Genomic DNA, 16,897 nt, shown 5'->3' on the forward strand with positions numbered 1-16,897 from the left:
GAGGCAGTTCTGAAAGCAAAAGGGGGTCCAACCCGTTACTAGCATGGGGTACCTAATAAAGTGGCCGGTGAGTGTATAAACAACATTGCTTCGTTTGTGGAGAGGCAGCGGATGCGAGGACGTTAGGTGCACCGTTGCAACCTGGGAAAATTATTACTCGCACCCTAGGGCCCTGTGAGCTAACAGGCATAAACTAGCACTCGTCACTGCTTTGAAAAATACAGAAGGGACAAAATGTTGCGTTTACTGGTAAACGTTAAACCTTGTGACCGATGTATTACCGACTGTTATCTGTTGTGGAATTTTTCTCCCGTTACTCTGTCCTCTGCGACTGTCTACATCTAAAAAACTAAGCTGCGCGGTGCAGGGAACAACTGACTGGCACGTGATCAGACAGTGGTTTAGGGAGCAGTAGATTGGCTTTGCAAAAAAAAACTGAGCTTTTGATGAAATGACGCAAAATATCGCACAATCGCGCAAATTTGATCGTGCAAAGCCAAAATTGTGATTGTGATTAAAATTTGATTAATTGTGCAGCCCTATGACTGCCCTGTTAACATTGAACTACTGTAATAGAGAACTAACTTAAGTGCAAAGGAGTGTAAGTGAATTGCTTGTTGCTGAAAGGTTCTGTAGAAATACATTTTCCTTGGCCTTTAAACCTCAGCCTCTCAGTCAGTCATCAGGGCATAGAAACAACTGTTGGTCCTGGTTGTCTCAGAGGAAGTGTCACGTCAACAGCACCGCGCCCGCTTCCGCCTCGCCATTAATATATCACTGTCTGCGTGAAGTTTTGAATAACTGTATTCACACTTGAAACCACTTTATCGGCATTGCTGTGACTTCCTGTGACTTCAACAAACTGCAGAGCCGGACCTCTGCTTGTGTGTGTTGGACCTCTGCTCTCTGTCAATATGCAGAAAGGACGGATAAACTTGCAATTACGCACTGCACTCTCAGGTACCAAAATTTGGTACCGAAAGATAAATAATTTTCCGATACTCTAAGGATCGGAGTATTTCGTTTGTTGCATTGGAGTATCGACGTCTGGCGCCCAGCCCTAGTCCATGGAGACTGAGAGATGTTGCTGATAAATGTATACCTAAATCAACTTGAATGTTTTTCTGCTTTTGAGAAATTGCAAGTCATGTTTTTTAGTGGAATAGTTATTTTCTCGGCTGAACTTTTTTTTCTTCTTTATTTTACAGCCTACTCCTGCACCCCTACAAGAGGCCATTCTGACACAAGATCCTCTGGGAGCCACTCAGACGATGGAGCCCACTCCGCTGACTGCAGGGGACCCCCCTACCCCCCGAGAGGAATCCACAGAGCTGCCTTTACTTGAGCACCTGCGCTGAGTCTGCACTGGGAGACCCCGAGTGACATGCTCTGCAGTGAAAGCACACGGCGGTCGAATCTGGACCAGACTCATTCCACGTACTGGACTCATTCCATCAACCTTAACCTCTTACGGCCCACTGCAATACTGGACGGATTTGGTTACTTACACATCACCCCCCCTCCTTCTCTGCCAAAGGAGTTAAACATCTGATAGCATGCTGAACTGATGCACGTCAGATCATAAAATGATTTCCGCGTACCTGTTTTTTCCAAAGTCAGCTTTCATCATGACTTCTGGTGATATACTCGTTCTTATCTTTGTTTTCTGACAAAGGCACTTGGTGTCTCTATGGACAACCTTTAGGTTGTAACAGTAGTGACAGGCCGGAAAGGCCAGTGCAATTATAAGGGATATTTTGTTTGAGGATTTATTATTTTTCTATACTGGAGGATAGGGGATCGCCTCAGACTTTGGTATCTGCAGCAGCAGTTTTTATTGCATAACCAATTTAATAAAAAATAAAGCTCCTACGGTTTGTTGCTGTATGTGCAGGTGAAGGATATATGGAAACCATGATAAGCCTTGTTTTGTTTTTTTCCCATTTTACCATCCTCACCAGACCTACAGTTTCATGTCAAACAATATTTAACAGTATATTGACCAATTTCAGGAGCCTCCCCTTCTTCTCCTTCCCTGCACATTATACATATTCAGCAAGAAAAAAAAAAACACACCCCACCAAAATGTCATCTCTGTCCTCTGGCCTATTTCCTACAGAGGTGCCTGACAACATCGACACTCAACAGTTCTGTCTTGAAGTAAGTTTCAGGTGGGAAAAAAAATGTCCTTCCATGCCAGCCAACAAGTGGTGCTCTAACTGCTAGTTTACAGTCTATTTAGGCCTGGAAACAAGTCCTGAATCGGACTAGCAACACAGTGATGTGGGTTGACTTCGGACGGAGCTGGTGTCCATTGATCAAGCGGAGGGTGATTCCAATCTGTAAAAATTGTGTCAATCACAGACCTACAAACTGGAAGTGTTAGGAACTTAAAGCCTTTTTGTTTGGGTGGAATGTCTCTTTATTTTTTTTATTTTTTTTTAAACTTGAATAGGCGCACCAATTTTGTTTCTTTGGATGAGTGATCAATGACACCCTCTCTGGTCAGAGCCACTCAGCTCATGACTTTCTAATATAAAGGGACCCAGGCTGCTTTGTGAGGGGAGCTCTGTTTTCTTTGCCTGCAGTATGGCCCTTCCCGTTACTATACTACTGCTTTTGCATCTCCTGCTACTAATATACCCACTACTACTGCTGTTTCTACTGTCAAATCCAGCGTTTTAGTTGGAAATAAACAAAGTTGAATAAATACTGAGAGCAAAGGTGGAATATTTATTTTATTAATATTGTCTTACAGATATCTTTAACAGGGTTTGTCAATATGTTGTGATGATGTAACAAATTGGAAATCTGCCTTCTGTTAACTGTACCCCACCCCCACCCCTCCCTCAATTTGTTTGGTGTCATCACATTTGTATCATCTCACTAATGGCTGTTATTTCTTTTTTTTTTTAAAGTCTCTAATACAACTGGAAGTATTCCTGACAAGTCACTTTAAGTTTCCCACTTCTGCACTCTCTTTGTTCCACCACTGTGAGAAAAGCAAATTAAAACACTGATTGAGGGTTGATGCCGATCACACAAAAAGAAGCTTGCAGCGTGACCAAATGCGGCCCCCAAATGTGTTTTTGTCTCCACGTGTTGTCTGCAGCGGTTGAATGATTCTGAAATAACCTTGTGCTACACATCAATTGTTGACAGAAGACTTGTCTCGTCTGCTCACCTGCAACTGCTGCTTTTTCTCACCAAATTATATCTTAGAAGCAGTATTCCCTTTGAGGAAACTTGAAAGGAGGCCAGCGTTCTCAGGGTCTGTAATGGGAAAAAAATTTACTTATCTGCAGGAAGACTTTTTATTCAAAAGGAAGAAACTTGAAGGGGGGATAAAAGAATAAGTGCCAGGGTAATGAGCCAGGTGGAGTACCGGGTCACACTGACATTACAGAAGACGGCCCCCTTTACAGCATTTTCTCTCTGGATTTAAGTGTTCTGCATCCTGTTAAAGCCACATTTTGTTGAATAATGTTGACTGCTGTTCAGCTCCTTTCAAAATGATTAATAAGGCACAGACAAAGTATAAAAAAAAGAATTCTCCTTTAAAAAAAAAACCAAACTTTTTAGCAGCCGTGCTATTTTTGTCAGTCTCGGCTGTAAAGAAGCTGCGACAGGTGGAAAGTGCAGTAGTATCCCTCTCAAAACCGGTTACTAACTCCCTCGACTCAGGAAAAACAGACTTTTGGATCACTTCTGTTTTCTGTTTTTCTCTTCTCCCGTTTCATCTTGTTTCCAAAGCAACGCAGTATTCTTTTTTTCTTTTTTTTTTTGCTGGGTGTGTGGAAAGCACAAGATAACGGACAGACCTGGGGGTCAATAAAAAAGGGATTTCTTAATCTCTGAAATGATGTACAGCATGTTTCATATATGAATATATATTTAAAATATAAATCTATTTTATTATTGGATTTTGGGTTCTTTTACATTTATTTCACCATTTTGAGGTTTAGGGGAGGGTATCTTGTGTTTACCCATCAAAGGGGAGAGCTGAGTGGAGAGAGGCATTCTTCACATTGAAATGTGCAGTTTGGAAAAAATAATTTAATACTTCTTTTGCACAAAATGTATCATACACCATCCCACTTTGTTATCGTTTTAGTTATTTTAAACAGGGGGTCTTTTATTTAAGAACTTTAAGTCGATGTTCAATGTTCTGTACAGTTTTTTATGTTTATTTCTCCTATTTAAATTAAAGGTTTTTGTGTCATCGTTTGCAAATCCACTGATGTGAGTGATTTTTTATTTTTATTTATTTATTTATTTTTGGTCCAGGGAATCTTAAAACTTAACATTTATTTGAATTTATTTTGAAACCATAACAATTATAATAACTTGGTGATCCGTTGGCTTTTGTCTAGTGTGCATCATCAGTAGTGCTTCACTGCTGAATAGTCTAAACCCCCCTAAAAAATACTACTATACTATATGCGAGGAAGACATATAAGCAAGAAAGTAAACTTGCATGCTTACTTAACACAGCAAGCAATTAATATTCTTAACCTCTGACTCAGTTTAGTTATCTGAAATATGCTGCCACTGATGCAGGAATACAAACCTTTTAAATAACTCAAAACGCAATAATGTGACAGCAGAAACTTATACTAAACGGTTTAACGACACCTCTCCAGATCTGTACTTTCTGCTGTTTCTTCTCTCTCTTACAGAGAAAACACACCTGATGGGCTTCTTCAGTCTGTTTTGCCTTCTTGACTCTCCACAGCATGTCAGGCTGATTCTGTGGGGCAGCAGCCTTCTGCTTCAGCTCCCTCGCCTCCAGCTCCTTCCTGGGCTGCAGCTCTCTCTCCAGTCTGTTAGTGTGCTGTGACAACCTTCAGGTGCATGCAGTACTTGTAATCAACATCCAGTACTAACTAATATACTGCCACAAGAGTGTGCTTATGCAAATAACTATTTTATTACAGATTTGTAAATGCAACCATAATAACCTACACTGTCTGCAATCATGTGTGGACCGTGCTTGCCTTTGGTTTATTTTTGGATAATTTGTTAAAGCCAGGGGATCTTGAGTTTTATCATGTAACTTTATCGACCTCCTGATTCTGAGGGAATTTGGAAAAGCATGAAAGTAGTACAAGCCGTACAGCTGTAGCTCATTCCTGCACCTATAATACCACACCTACTGTATTGGAAACTCAGGGATTTATTTCAAAAGTTGATGCTGTACAGTAGTAAACAGGGAGAACTGACTTGGCTGTAATTAATTCCAAAATCCATTATTTATATGAAACAGTCTTTTGTTTGATACATGGGTTGGAGTATGTCTTTAAAATAAAAAAAAATGTAATTCCTGTGGATGTTGAGAAATCAAACAAACGAGCGCTTCATTAGAGACGGAGTATACCGTATCTCATTATAACACTCCTCTTCTTTCCCTCCCCTCCACCCCCCGTCCTGTCCTGTGCGATGGAGCCACAGCACGAGCACCAGCAGCGCCAGTAACACCAAGCTCATGGACAAGGTGAGCAGTACACCCTGCAGCATGCCTGAAGAACTGTCTGGCGCTGCAGAGAAAGACAAAACGGTCATATTAAAAGGAAAAGCATTCAGGTGGCCGCAGGGAAAAGATGCAGAAAGGATTACGGGTGAACACAGATGGACTTACTGGCGTAGATGGAGAGGTTGACGTAGCAGTTTGCTGTTCCCAGGAGGTTAGTGGCGGAGCAGCGATACAGGCCGGATGTCTGAGATGTAACATTAACAATTTGGATGGAGCCTGAGAGATCTCCTGAGACAGGAGACACAGTGACATTACTGATGTTGAACTAATGAGAGAACAAGATGAAACATGCCAGCTTAACGGTGTTAATTATTTCCTATAAATCACATGCTTAAAGGAGCACTTCACTGATTTTACACAATAAGTTTGGTTTACTCTTCACATAGTCTGTGAAAACAGTTGTATAAAGGCTTCTGTTGCTCTGGTGGAGCCTGATGATGTCATAGTGCTGTCTATTCTTGTAAGGGGGTGAATGACTTTATCAGTACTGAATATTCTTGTTGTAGTATGTCATTGAGGCTTTATCACTCTCCAATCTACTCCATCTTTGAGATCTTTAGTAGCCTTTAAATATAAAAATGATTACCTTCACGCAAGATGATTATGATTTTGCCAAAGAGTCCTTTGCGTGCAAGTGTGTGTTTCTGTGTATCACTGACCCTCCATGTTGATGGGAAGTGTGATTTCCTCTGGATTCATTTTATCCCAGCGGATCTCTGGAGTGGGGACGCCTTCCACCACCGAGCAGGACAGTGTGACACTTCCTCCCATATCAATATCTCCATCCCACTGGCACAGGGGCAGAGATGGTGGAGCTACAAAAATAATCAGGAGATGAGTTTCTAAAAGGATGTGATGCAGTGGAACTTTTGCAAACGGATCCAAGCATTTCAGTGTTTCAATGTCCGCCTGTGAGTCTAACCTGAATGGAGATTGTTGAACTGAGATTGTATTTCTCTACAAGTTAGTTATTTATCTGGGATTGTATCACTTACAGTTAAGTGATACAATCCCAGATTAACAGAATAATACTGACCAATTATTAACAATAGTCTCCAGACATGCTAGTGTCTCTGTTAGGCTATACAGTAAACACAGCTTTGATTGTAATGCTCACATCAGCATGCTAGATTGCGCTCGATGGGAATGCAGATTTAATGTTTGCTATGTTCACAATCCAAGTGTAATGTTAGCATGTTAGTATGCTAACATTTGATAATTAGCACTAAAGTACAGTTATGGTTGATGGAATGCCATTAGTTCTGCAGGTATTTAAACCAAGGCATTGGCGAGACTTTTGACCTGATGTTGCGCATTAGACCAAAAAAAATCAACGGTCAACTTCTGGGATTGGTTCATTGCCACTGGAAATTATCAATAATCATAGTTCCAAGTATGTATTACAGCTACGGTGGCCTTCACGCTTCAAGAAGCCAGTCTTTTGCTCTTTTCAATATTATTCTTTTTCTGGGCAAAGATGAAGACTCCTGTTCATGAAATTTGGATTTTGAATACATCTGGTCCTCCATGTTCCCTTCTTCAAGCTTGCCGTGGCCGGGAACGGGCCGGTAAGCCATTAGCAGCCTTAGCAGCACCGTTTGAAGGCGGAGTAGTATGTCCTGTATGTCTCTTACCGGCTAACGTATTTCAAGATGGCGCATGATTATGTACGTCTGCACCAGTTCATGCAAATGGAAATGTGAAATGTCAAGCCAATAGGAATACTTGGAATTGATGGTGGTGGTAAATATTCATGAAAAAGGACAAGTTTGTGAACGGGCCACACCGATTTTGATAATAAACAACTAAACACGTTACACACTGGGCCTTTAACCTGTTTGGCCCTTCCTTTTGGCAGATATGCAAACCAGCCTTAAATAATAAATACATACATCCCTAGTTTACAGTGTATTCATTGATGATTGCTTCAAATGTGGAAGTGCCTTTGAACAGGCTTTCTCTAGCAGAACGGGACAGTATGTGACACACTTACCCAGAATACTAAGCTCCAGCTCTCCTATGCCGGGATCTGCTGTCTCTGGTGGATTATTTACCATGCAGCGGTAAATTCCAGCATCTGTTAAACGTGTGTCATTTAGGACAATATCTGCACTCCAGGGAATACCTGCAGTTGGTTTACAATAAAGAAATGTGTTTTTATCCCATAAAAACAAACAGAATTATGACTGTCCTTGAGAAGCAAATTCCAAAACATCCCAATTCAGACTACGTTGACACGTGGGCGGCTATTTTCATAAACGGACATTTTAGGCTCAGCTGTCAGTTTTCAAAAAAGTGTTTGTTTACACAAACCCCTGTGTATATGCCGTCAAGAGCATGCCTAACCTGTAGGTGGCAGTGGTTACAAGAAGCGCAAGCCCACATTAGCCAATCAGAATCCCAGAAATGGCAACAACAGCAACGAATCACTTCCTCTCTCTTGTCTTTCTCACTTCCTTGGCTCCTTAAACCTCTGTTTGTCCCAGTTTACATGCAAACGTGCAAAACGAAGATTTCCAAAATCTCCACACTGGCCGGAGTTTTTAGAAAGATTCGTTTTCAGAGGCAAATTCTGTTTGCGTGTAAACGAAGGGCACATACATAAGAAATGTCTTTTTTTTTTCAAATTAACCATGTATGTGTGAACAAGGCCTCGGTTAAAAAGAATGTAACTGGTCATACCTGTAAAACCCACCCTGCCAATGAGTGAAGGGTCTTCAATCACCTGTCCATGGTCATATACAATCACCTGGAGGTTAGAGCGGCCATTAATAAGTAGTTTCAGACCATAAAAATATGGAGCGGCTTGTTGTGTTTCATAGAAGGTATTATGTGGCTGTTTACATCAGAATTACAATCAAGTTCTCACCCAACCTCATTATTCACATTGCAGCAGATTCTGTTTTTGAGAACTGTGTTTTACCAGCTAGGAGGTTATGATAAAATGCCTGATATAGGCCATGCTTTAAAAATATCTGTTCAATTTGTCAGGCGTGCATGCGTGCATGTGTTTGATGGGATTGAGACCTGTATTGGGATTTCTGGACTGGAGAAGGGTGCCAGAGTCCAGATAACGTTGAGTCTGGAGAGGGGGCTGGAGGTGAAGAAGGAGCAAGGCAGCACAACAACATCCCCTTGAACCACCTTTAGACTGGATTCCCTCATGGTTACCCTGAGTGCCACTGTGTTGATAAATATGGTGGAAAAGGACAGGAAAAAAAATGAATCACCTAGCTAACACGAGAGACAGTTAATTGAAGGGGTTATTTCTTTAATTCTATCATGTTTTATACTGCTTTTAACTTCCCTAGTTTCTCTGTTGACGTGCAGACCGTTCCTCCTTCATTACTGAAATAATGACCTCCTCCCCCTCTGTTATCCCCAGGCCTTTTTTGTGTGTGTGTGTGTGATTGTGTGTCTGTGTGTGTGTGTGTGTGTGTGCACATTAGTTTGTTAATTACACTTGACAGTTTTGAGGGTGAGCCAACCCCGTCACAGACTGAGTGGAACAACAGTCCACTTTACTGGGATGTGTTCATGAACATACTGTCAATCACTAGTTTCTAAACAGCAGTCTGTATAAAGTCTCTTGAATCAAGACACTCAATATGACAAACACAGGCTTTATTTGATATTATGCCGTAATAAAACAGGCTGCTTTCCAGTAGTGCTCTAACTGCAAAAGTAATTAGTAGGTAATTAGTTTGACAAAGCTCATCACTCTAAAGAAAAGCTAATTTGTGTACACAATTTTTTAATGCTGTTGAAAAAAGATTTTTATTTTTATTTTTTTTACATCAGACACTTTTAGTATAAAAATCTGCAACCTCACAGTCCAACATATCTGTCCAAAAACTCCATGGTGTACGGCTAAGTCATATTGGTCTACTTTTAACACTACAATCTATAAACTCTATTTGTCCTGTGGGTCTACACTTTCAATTATAAGGGGTTTGCATTTGTAACAGAATAACACAAGTAACAAGTTAATCCTTAATTTTCATGTGAACTAAAGTCCATGTGAAGAATTTCAGACAAAAAGCAACCTTTCTTGTAGTTTAAGATCCCTCTACCGTGCTAACACTTTAAACTACCAATATTTCTCATCTGGTCTTCCAGATTTTATGTCAATGTGTGTTAAAAAAAGAACACAGGCCTACTCACGATTCTCCAGAGCGGTGAAACACACACACAGGGTCACGAGCACCCATCTTGCTGAAGAGCCCATAGCTGAGAGGAAACACAGAGACAAGCAGTCCTCTCTCCCCCTGTGTAAGAACTGGTGGCCAAAATATCTAGGCATGCATGATTAATCTATTGTGTGTGGTGCAATCAACCCCCCCCCCCCCCCCCCCCCCCCCCCCCCCCCCCCCCCCCCCCCCCCCCCCCCCCCCCCGCTTTCTATTTTCACTCTCACTTCATTCTCTCTGTCTCATCACCTCATTGTGTTTGTTCAGACTGTTCTCATGACCTGTTCGCAACCATTTGTTCAAAAAGCTACAAAAAGTTAAGCACTGTAATTTGTAAGCACTCCACTTTTTTTGTCGCTGAAGGCCATTCACTACACTGACGACTGCTGCAGAAGAACGTGCCTGTCCGCAGAAGGAGGTGGATGGGTGGGTGTTTTAACATAGAAGACTTTCAAGCTACAGGAGTTCGCTTCTTGGGGGAAACACTAGTTGTTTTGATTCCTAATCTTAACTATTGTCGCGGTAAAACGCTTGTATTTTGTGGACTAAATGTATACGTAATGTCCTCTGAAACAACCTGCAGCTCGCGTTGCTTTCGACCCGGTTCACCTATTTTCGGGTAACTTAACCACCAACTACCGCTGGTACAACAGAGCTCTGTAGCAGCTTAAACAACTAGCAACTTCCGCTCCGTGTAATAGAGCTGTGGCGCTAGCCGGTAGTCTCCTAATTTCGTAGGATATCACAGTTTTGTTGTACATATATTTTTGGATGACACCGTACGCAACGTTCATGACACTACGTTGGTTGGTTTGTTACACTAAAGCTGACATAAGGATTTTGTATTAAGTTCTATTAATTGCACCTTTTTTTCAAGACTTTTTCAACAAATGACTTTTTCATGACTTTTTTAACACATACTATGACTTTTTAGGATATTTTTGACACACTGCACACTATGACTTTTTGAATATTGAATATTCTATTTTTGACATACTATACTATGACTTTTTTCGACATACTGTACTATAACTTTTTCTAATATTTTAATATATTAATATTTTAGGTTTGGAGTTTGATTCTCATCAAGTGCTTATCTTTCTTTATGTCAAATGTCCAGAGGAAAGTCACACTACACTATGACTTTTTTCAACACACTATAATAGAACTTATTTCAACATGTTTACTTGCTCTGCAGCTGGGTCTGGGAGTTCTTTTTTAAAGTGGGATGTCCAGAGGACAAAGCGGTTACGCTTCTTTAAGTAAGGGATGGGGTCTAGGAGACAGATACAGTGGTGTGAAAAAGTGTTTGCCCCCTTCCTCATTTCCCGTTCCTTTGCATGTTTGTCACACTTAAGTGTTTCGGAACGTCAAACCAATTTAAACAATAGTCAAGGACAACACGCCCAGTCTTTTCCTGATGGTGGATGCATGAACGCTGACCTTAACTGAGGCAAGTTAGGCCTGCAGTTCTTTGGACGTTGTTGTGGGGTCTATGTGACCTCTTGGAGGAGTCGTCGCTGCGCTCTTGGGGTAATTTTGGGCGGCCGGCCACTCCTGGGAAGGTTCAGCACTGTTCCATGTCTTCGCCATTTGTGGATAATTGCTCTCACTGTGGTTTGCTGGATTCCCAAAGCTTTGGAAATGGCTTTATAACCCTTTCCAGACTGATAGATCTCAATTACTTTCTTTCTAAATTGTTCCTGAATTTCTTTGGGTCTCGTCATGATGTGTAGCTTTTAAGGATCTTCTGGTGGACCTTACTGTGTCAAGCAGCTCCTATTTAGTGATGCCTTGATTGTGAACAGGTGTGGCAATAATCAGGCCTGGGTGTGGCTAGAGAAATTGAACTCAGGTGTGGACAACCACAGTTATAGTATGTTTTAACAAGGGGGGGCAATCACTTTTTCACACAGGGCCATGATGGTTAGGATTTTTTTTCACCTTTAATAATAAACACCTTCATTTACAAATTGCATTTTGTGTTTACTTGTCTTGTCCTTGACTATTGTTTAAATTGGTTTGATGTTCCTAAAACACTTAAGTGTGACAACCATGCAAAGGAACAGGAAATGAGGAAGGGGGCAAACACTTTTTCACACCACTGTAGATGGCTTGGAAGATGTCCAGAGGAAAGTCACACTACAATATGCTTTCTTTCGTGACACTTTACTACGACTTTTTTATGACTTATTTCAGCACATTTACTCGCTCTGTAGCTCAGTCTGTTAGAAGACTTGTTCGGGTGTCTTAGGTTGGGAGTTTGATTGCTGTTAAGTGATACATTGTTTTTTAAGTGGGATGTCCAGGGTAAAGTCACACTTAACAATTACTGTTTTTCAATTAACTACACTATTTTGACTTCTTTGACATACAATACCATGACTTTTTCAATTTACTATACTTTCACTTTTCCACGAGTTTAACTATACTATGACTTCTTTTTTTTAAACTTTTTTAATATACTACAGTACAGTATGTAAAAAAAGTGATTGAAAAAGACATGATTTAAAAAAGTCATAGTATAGTATGTCGATAAAAGTAAAGTCATATTATAGTATGACGAAACAGGTCATAGTATAGTATGTTGAAAAACTTCAGAAAAAGTCCTGGTACAGTGTGATATTCTTAAAATAAAAAGCACTTCCTGGGACTCATGTACCTAAGACACCCAAACCAGTCTTCTCAGAGTTTGAGCATTAAAAACTATACTATAGTTTTTTGAAAGTGATAAAAAAAATCATAGTATGATATTTCAAATATAGTCATAGTATAGTATTTTGAATAAAAATATGAAAAGTCATAGTATGTGTCAAAAAAAATCATAAGAAGTCATTGTGTTGTATGTTTAAGAAATCATAAAAAGTCATACTAGTTTGTTAGTCATAGTAAAGTATGTATGAAAAGTTGTGAAAAGTTGTGAAAAATTCATTGTATAGTATGACAAAAACGTCATAACATAGTATGCCGAAAGAGTCACAGTATACTATGTCGAAAAATGATTTAAAAAGTCATACGTCATAAGTCAATTTGTAGTATAGTGTGTAGAAAAAAGTTCTATAGTCGTAGTATTCGATGTCCAAAAAGTGATTAAAAAAAAGTCAGTATAGTATGTTGTAAAAATCATAAAAGGCATAGTATAGTATGTCGGAAAAAAAAAAAGATAAATTCAAAGTTTAGTGTGTTAAAATTACATCATAAAAGGACATAGTATAGTATGTCGAAAAAGTCATAGTATAGTGTATTGAAAAAAATCATGAAAACGTCATAGAATAGAATTTCATAAAAGTCATAAGAAAACTCATAGTTTAGTGCGACTAATGCAACAATTGGTTATCCCACTCAAAAAACAGATCAAAATTGATAAAACAAAATTAACATGCTCTGACTGGGAAATCCCAAAACGTTCCCGGGACAGATTGGAGATCTCTCCACCTAGTCCTGGGTCTTCCCCGAGGCCTCCTCCCAGCAGGACGTCCCTGGAACACCTAGAGAGGGAGTCACCCAGGAGGCATCCTTACCAGATGCCCGAACCACCTCAACTGGTTCCTTTTGAAGCCAAGGAGCAGCGGCTCTACTGCGAGCTCCTCTCAGATGACTGAGCTTCTCACCCTATCTCCAAGGGAGACACCAGCCCCCCTCCTGAAGAAACCCATCTATAATAAACCACCTTAAATGAGAGAAATGTTTTGTCTTCTGTCCTAACCAACCAATTTGATCCCGTCACATACTCCCAACCTAACACACCCAAACCAGTCTAACAGACCAAGCTAAAGAAAAAGTCATAATATAGTATGTCTAAATTACAATTACATAAAGTCATGAATAAGTCATATGGTATGTCAAAAAAGTCATTAAAAATTCATACTATATAGAATGTCAAAAAAAGTCATAGTATAGTATGTCATGAAACTCCTTAAAAAGTCATAATATTGTACATGTGAAAAGGTTATGAAAAAGTCACAATATAGTGTGACTTCCCTCTGGACATCTAAATCCAAATTAAGGTAAACACTTGATGAGAATCTAACTCCCAATCTAAGACACCCCAACCCATGTTCTAACACACTGAGCTAAGTTATAGTTACTAGGTTATAGTATAGTGTATCAAAGAAAATCATAAGGCCATAGTATATTATGTTGAATGAAGTCATGAATAATTTACAGAATGGTATGCCCAAAAAAAATCATGAAAAAGTCAATAAAAAGTCATAGTATAGTGTGTTTAAATAAATCAGGAAAAATGTCATAGAATAGTAGTTCAAAAACGTCCTAAGCAAAGTCATTGTATACATATTGTGATTTTCGTCTGGACATCCGAATCAAAAAACAGATAAAAACTTGATAGGAATCACATGTAAGGAAATAAAAAAAGAAACATGCTAAAGTGCCTTAATATGAACATTACATTACTAAAAAGTTGTTCTTGGTAAGATAACATACACATATAAAGTAATGCACAGAGCACTGATATTAAAAGGTAAGGCGGTAGTAGACTGGTTGGAAGTGGATTATATTCCTCTTGAGTGGATAATACCCAGGAGGAAGGAGAGAGGGAATCCTCCAGGGTGTCGACGTCTCCCATTGGATGGATCAATGTGTGCCAAGAGGCTGGGACCAGCCTGTGCACCAACAAGGAAGCGATCAAGTCTAAACCATGGTGGCCGCCCACCTTAGTATTAGCCAATCATAATAGCTGGCACATTTCTATGTCGTCTCATGTAACCAGTATTTATAGTATAATGTTGAAAGAAATCAGAATATTGTGTGACTTCTCTTGAGACATCTGATTAAAAAAAAAACAATAAGCACATGATAGGAATCAAACTCCCAACCTAAGACACCCCAAGCAGTCTTACAGACTGAGCTAAAGATCAACTCATAGTATAGTATGTTGAAATTAGTCATAGTACAGTTTGTCACATAAAGTCACAAACAGTAATAGTATGGTCTGTTGAAAAAAATCATGATGAAGTCATAATAAAGTATGTCAAAAACAAGTCATAAAAACGTCATAGTAAAGTATGTCAAAAAGTCATAAAAAGTCAAAGTATGGTATTAATAAAACTCTGAGAAGTGTGACTTTCCTCTGGACATCTGACTTTAAAAAAAGAACTTGATGGGAATCAAACTCCCAACCCAAGAAACCCAAACGAGTCTTCTACCAGATTGAGCTAAAGACCAATTTGTAATACAGTTGAAAAAAAATCATTACAAAGTTATACTATAGTACTTTGAAAACTACTACTATACTTTGAAAATATTCATAGTATTTCATGTACAAAAAGTGATTAAAAAAAGTCTTAGTATAGTATGTCAAATAACGTCTTGAAAAAGTAATATTATAGTATGTCGAAAGGATTTATAAAAAGTCATAATATAATGTGTCAACAAAAGTCATTCTATAGTGTGACTTTCCTCTGGACATCTGACTTTAAAAAACAAACAATTTATGAAAATCTAACTCCCAACCTGTGACACCCCAACCTGTCTGCTAACATGCTGATCTAAAGGACAAGTTATAGTATAGTGTATCAAAAAAAGTCATAAAAAAAGTCTTAGTATAAAAATATGTTGAATAAAGTCATGACTAAGTCATAGTATGGTTTGTCCAAAAAAGTCATACTATAGTGTGTTGAAAAAAAAAGAATTATGAAAAAGCCCTAGTGTAGTGCCAAAAAAGTCATATTTAAAAAGGTATGTTGTCATATGTCATAGTATCAAACAAAATAGTATAAAATGTTGAATTATGTCATAAGAAAGTCATAGTATAATATGTCGATGAAAGTCATAATGTATGTGAAAAAATAAAAATCATGTAATCATCTAACATACTGAGGTTAACACATCATAGGATAGTAGGTCAAAAAAGAAGTCAAAAGTAATATTAAAGTATGTATAAAAAAGTTATAGCATAATACATCAAATAAAGTCATAGTATAGTATGTCATTAGAAGTCATTATGTGTGTATAAAAACAAAAATCATGAAAAAGTCATAAAAAGTCATGGCAAAAAGTAACAAAACAAAGTCATAGTATAGTGTGATTTTCCTTCCTTCTGACTCAATAAATGGCACCCAACCAGTCTAACGGACTGAGCTATAGAAGAAGTGTGGTATGTCAAAAAACTCATTGTGAAAAAAAAATCTGATCTTAAGTTAGCCAATATTAGAAGTAAGGCTGCAGCATCAAAACCCCTGAGAGTATGAAATGCGTAAAAGTGCACTTTATTACTTATGCATTCCAATTTTCTAAGAGGACTGTTATTTCTTTTTACATTTGTAAAAAGAAATTTGGACTTTTGGAGATTGTCACAACTAGGCGACTAAGCAATAACTTTGCAGCCCTACTAATATTATAGGTTTTCAAGGTTTCTACGCTCTACACCATGATATCCTAAGTGTGGATAATAAGCCATCATATATAATTTCTAATTTTTGTTTCATTTGTAGCTTGTCACAAAACCCTGTTGAGTCACAAATCAGTTGAAGATCCAAGGTTGTCACTGGTGTGAGGCAATGTTTAAAGATTAGTTTTTTACACATCTGATGATCAGGACACCATGTACGTTATGAGCTATAGGCTAAACAAAATGCCATCATGGCTGCTTTTTGATGGATTTGCATAAAATGAATTAATTGTCCATGACCCACATAAGTCGATATGCCTGCCAAGTCCTCCAACGATCATCCAAATATGTTCCAGTTTAGTTTAGCTCCTCCAGTCTCAACCTGATGCCACATGTTGAAATACTAGCCAGTTAACTAATAAAGCAAATCTTCATGAAGGAACATGTAGAAACAGTACAAATGAACATTCTGATGATTTTGGGAGTTTCTTAATGGCTTATTGGCAACACTGGTCCACTAATGCCATTTATCGAACCAAATAAGTTGAGTGTATGAGCAAAAAAAGGAGGAAAAGGAAATGCAATATCATCAAGACAAGTAAAAAGCGTTCTTGAGGCGAAAGCATTTGACCTTATATCACCTCAATGATATCTGTTGCTTGGCCTCCAGTCATTTTTATGTTTTCCTTCTTTATGTTAAATTCAAAGAAATGTTAATAAAAACGGGGGCATATTCAGCTGCTGTGGATTTGTTATTGTGTGTGGGACTGCATAAATCAGTTTGAGAGCTGACCAAGATATTGGAAAAATATACAAACAAGGAGG

At 38.8% G+C, this 16,897-nt stretch overlaps 2 protein-coding genes across 5 annotated transcripts in view; one reads left to right on the top strand and one right to left on the bottom strand.

The window, feature by feature from the left end:
• The window catches only part of LOC117956114 (pecanex-like protein 1), a 25,757-nt gene extending 21,530 nt beyond the window's left edge, over nt 1-4,227 (top strand). For all 4 annotated transcript variants that reach the window (XM_034890990.1, XM_034890989.1, XM_034890991.1 and 1 more), the window contains exon 36: nt 1,209-4,227. In XM_034890990.1, the coding sequence (XP_034746881.1) occupies nt 1,209-1,358 (150 nt within the window). In that variant the 3' untranslated portion in view covers nt 1,359-4,227. The remainder of the gene's footprint in view (nt 1-1,208) is intronic.
• A 1,090-nt stretch (nt 4,228-5,317) lies between these two features.
• Nucleotides 5,318-9,870, bottom strand: zgc:165604 (uncharacterized protein LOC792578 homolog). Its single transcript, XM_034891007.1, has 7 exons — nt 9,698-9,870; nt 8,561-8,715; nt 8,216-8,282; nt 7,527-7,658; nt 6,193-6,348; nt 5,639-5,761; nt 5,318-5,537 (listed from the first exon to the last, which is right to left on the bottom strand). Exons 1-7 carry the CDS (start codon nt 9,834-9,836, stop codon nt 5,341-5,343), a joined length of 969 nt encoding a protein of 322 aa, XP_034746898.1. The 5' UTR covers nt 9,837-9,870; the 3' UTR covers nt 5,318-5,340.
• Nucleotides 9,871-16,897: the final 7,027 nt, after the last annotated feature.

This window comes from Etheostoma cragini, chromosome 13 (assembly GCF_013103735.1).
Source record: "Etheostoma cragini isolate CJK2018 chromosome 13, CSU_Ecrag_1.0, whole genome shotgun sequence".
Classification (NCBI taxonomy): Eukaryota; Metazoa; Chordata; class Actinopteri; order Perciformes; family Percidae; genus Etheostoma; species Etheostoma cragini.

What these genes read in the sequence shown, in the direction of transcription:
- zgc:165604 (XM_034891007.1), bottom strand. Translation starts at nt 9,836, where the DNA reads ATGCCTAGATATTTTGGCCACCAGTTCTTACACAGGGGGAGAGAGGAC. An exon ending in TTTCACCGCTCTGGAGAATC is followed by an intron (nt 8,716 to 9,697) that starts GTGAGTAGGCCT and finishes TTATCAACACAG; the next exon opens with TGGCACTCAGGGTAACCATG. An exon ending in TGGCAGGGTGGGTTTTACAG is followed by an intron (nt 7,659 to 8,215) that starts GTATGACCAGTT and finishes AACCAACTGCAG; the next exon opens with GTATTCCCTGGAGTGCAGAT.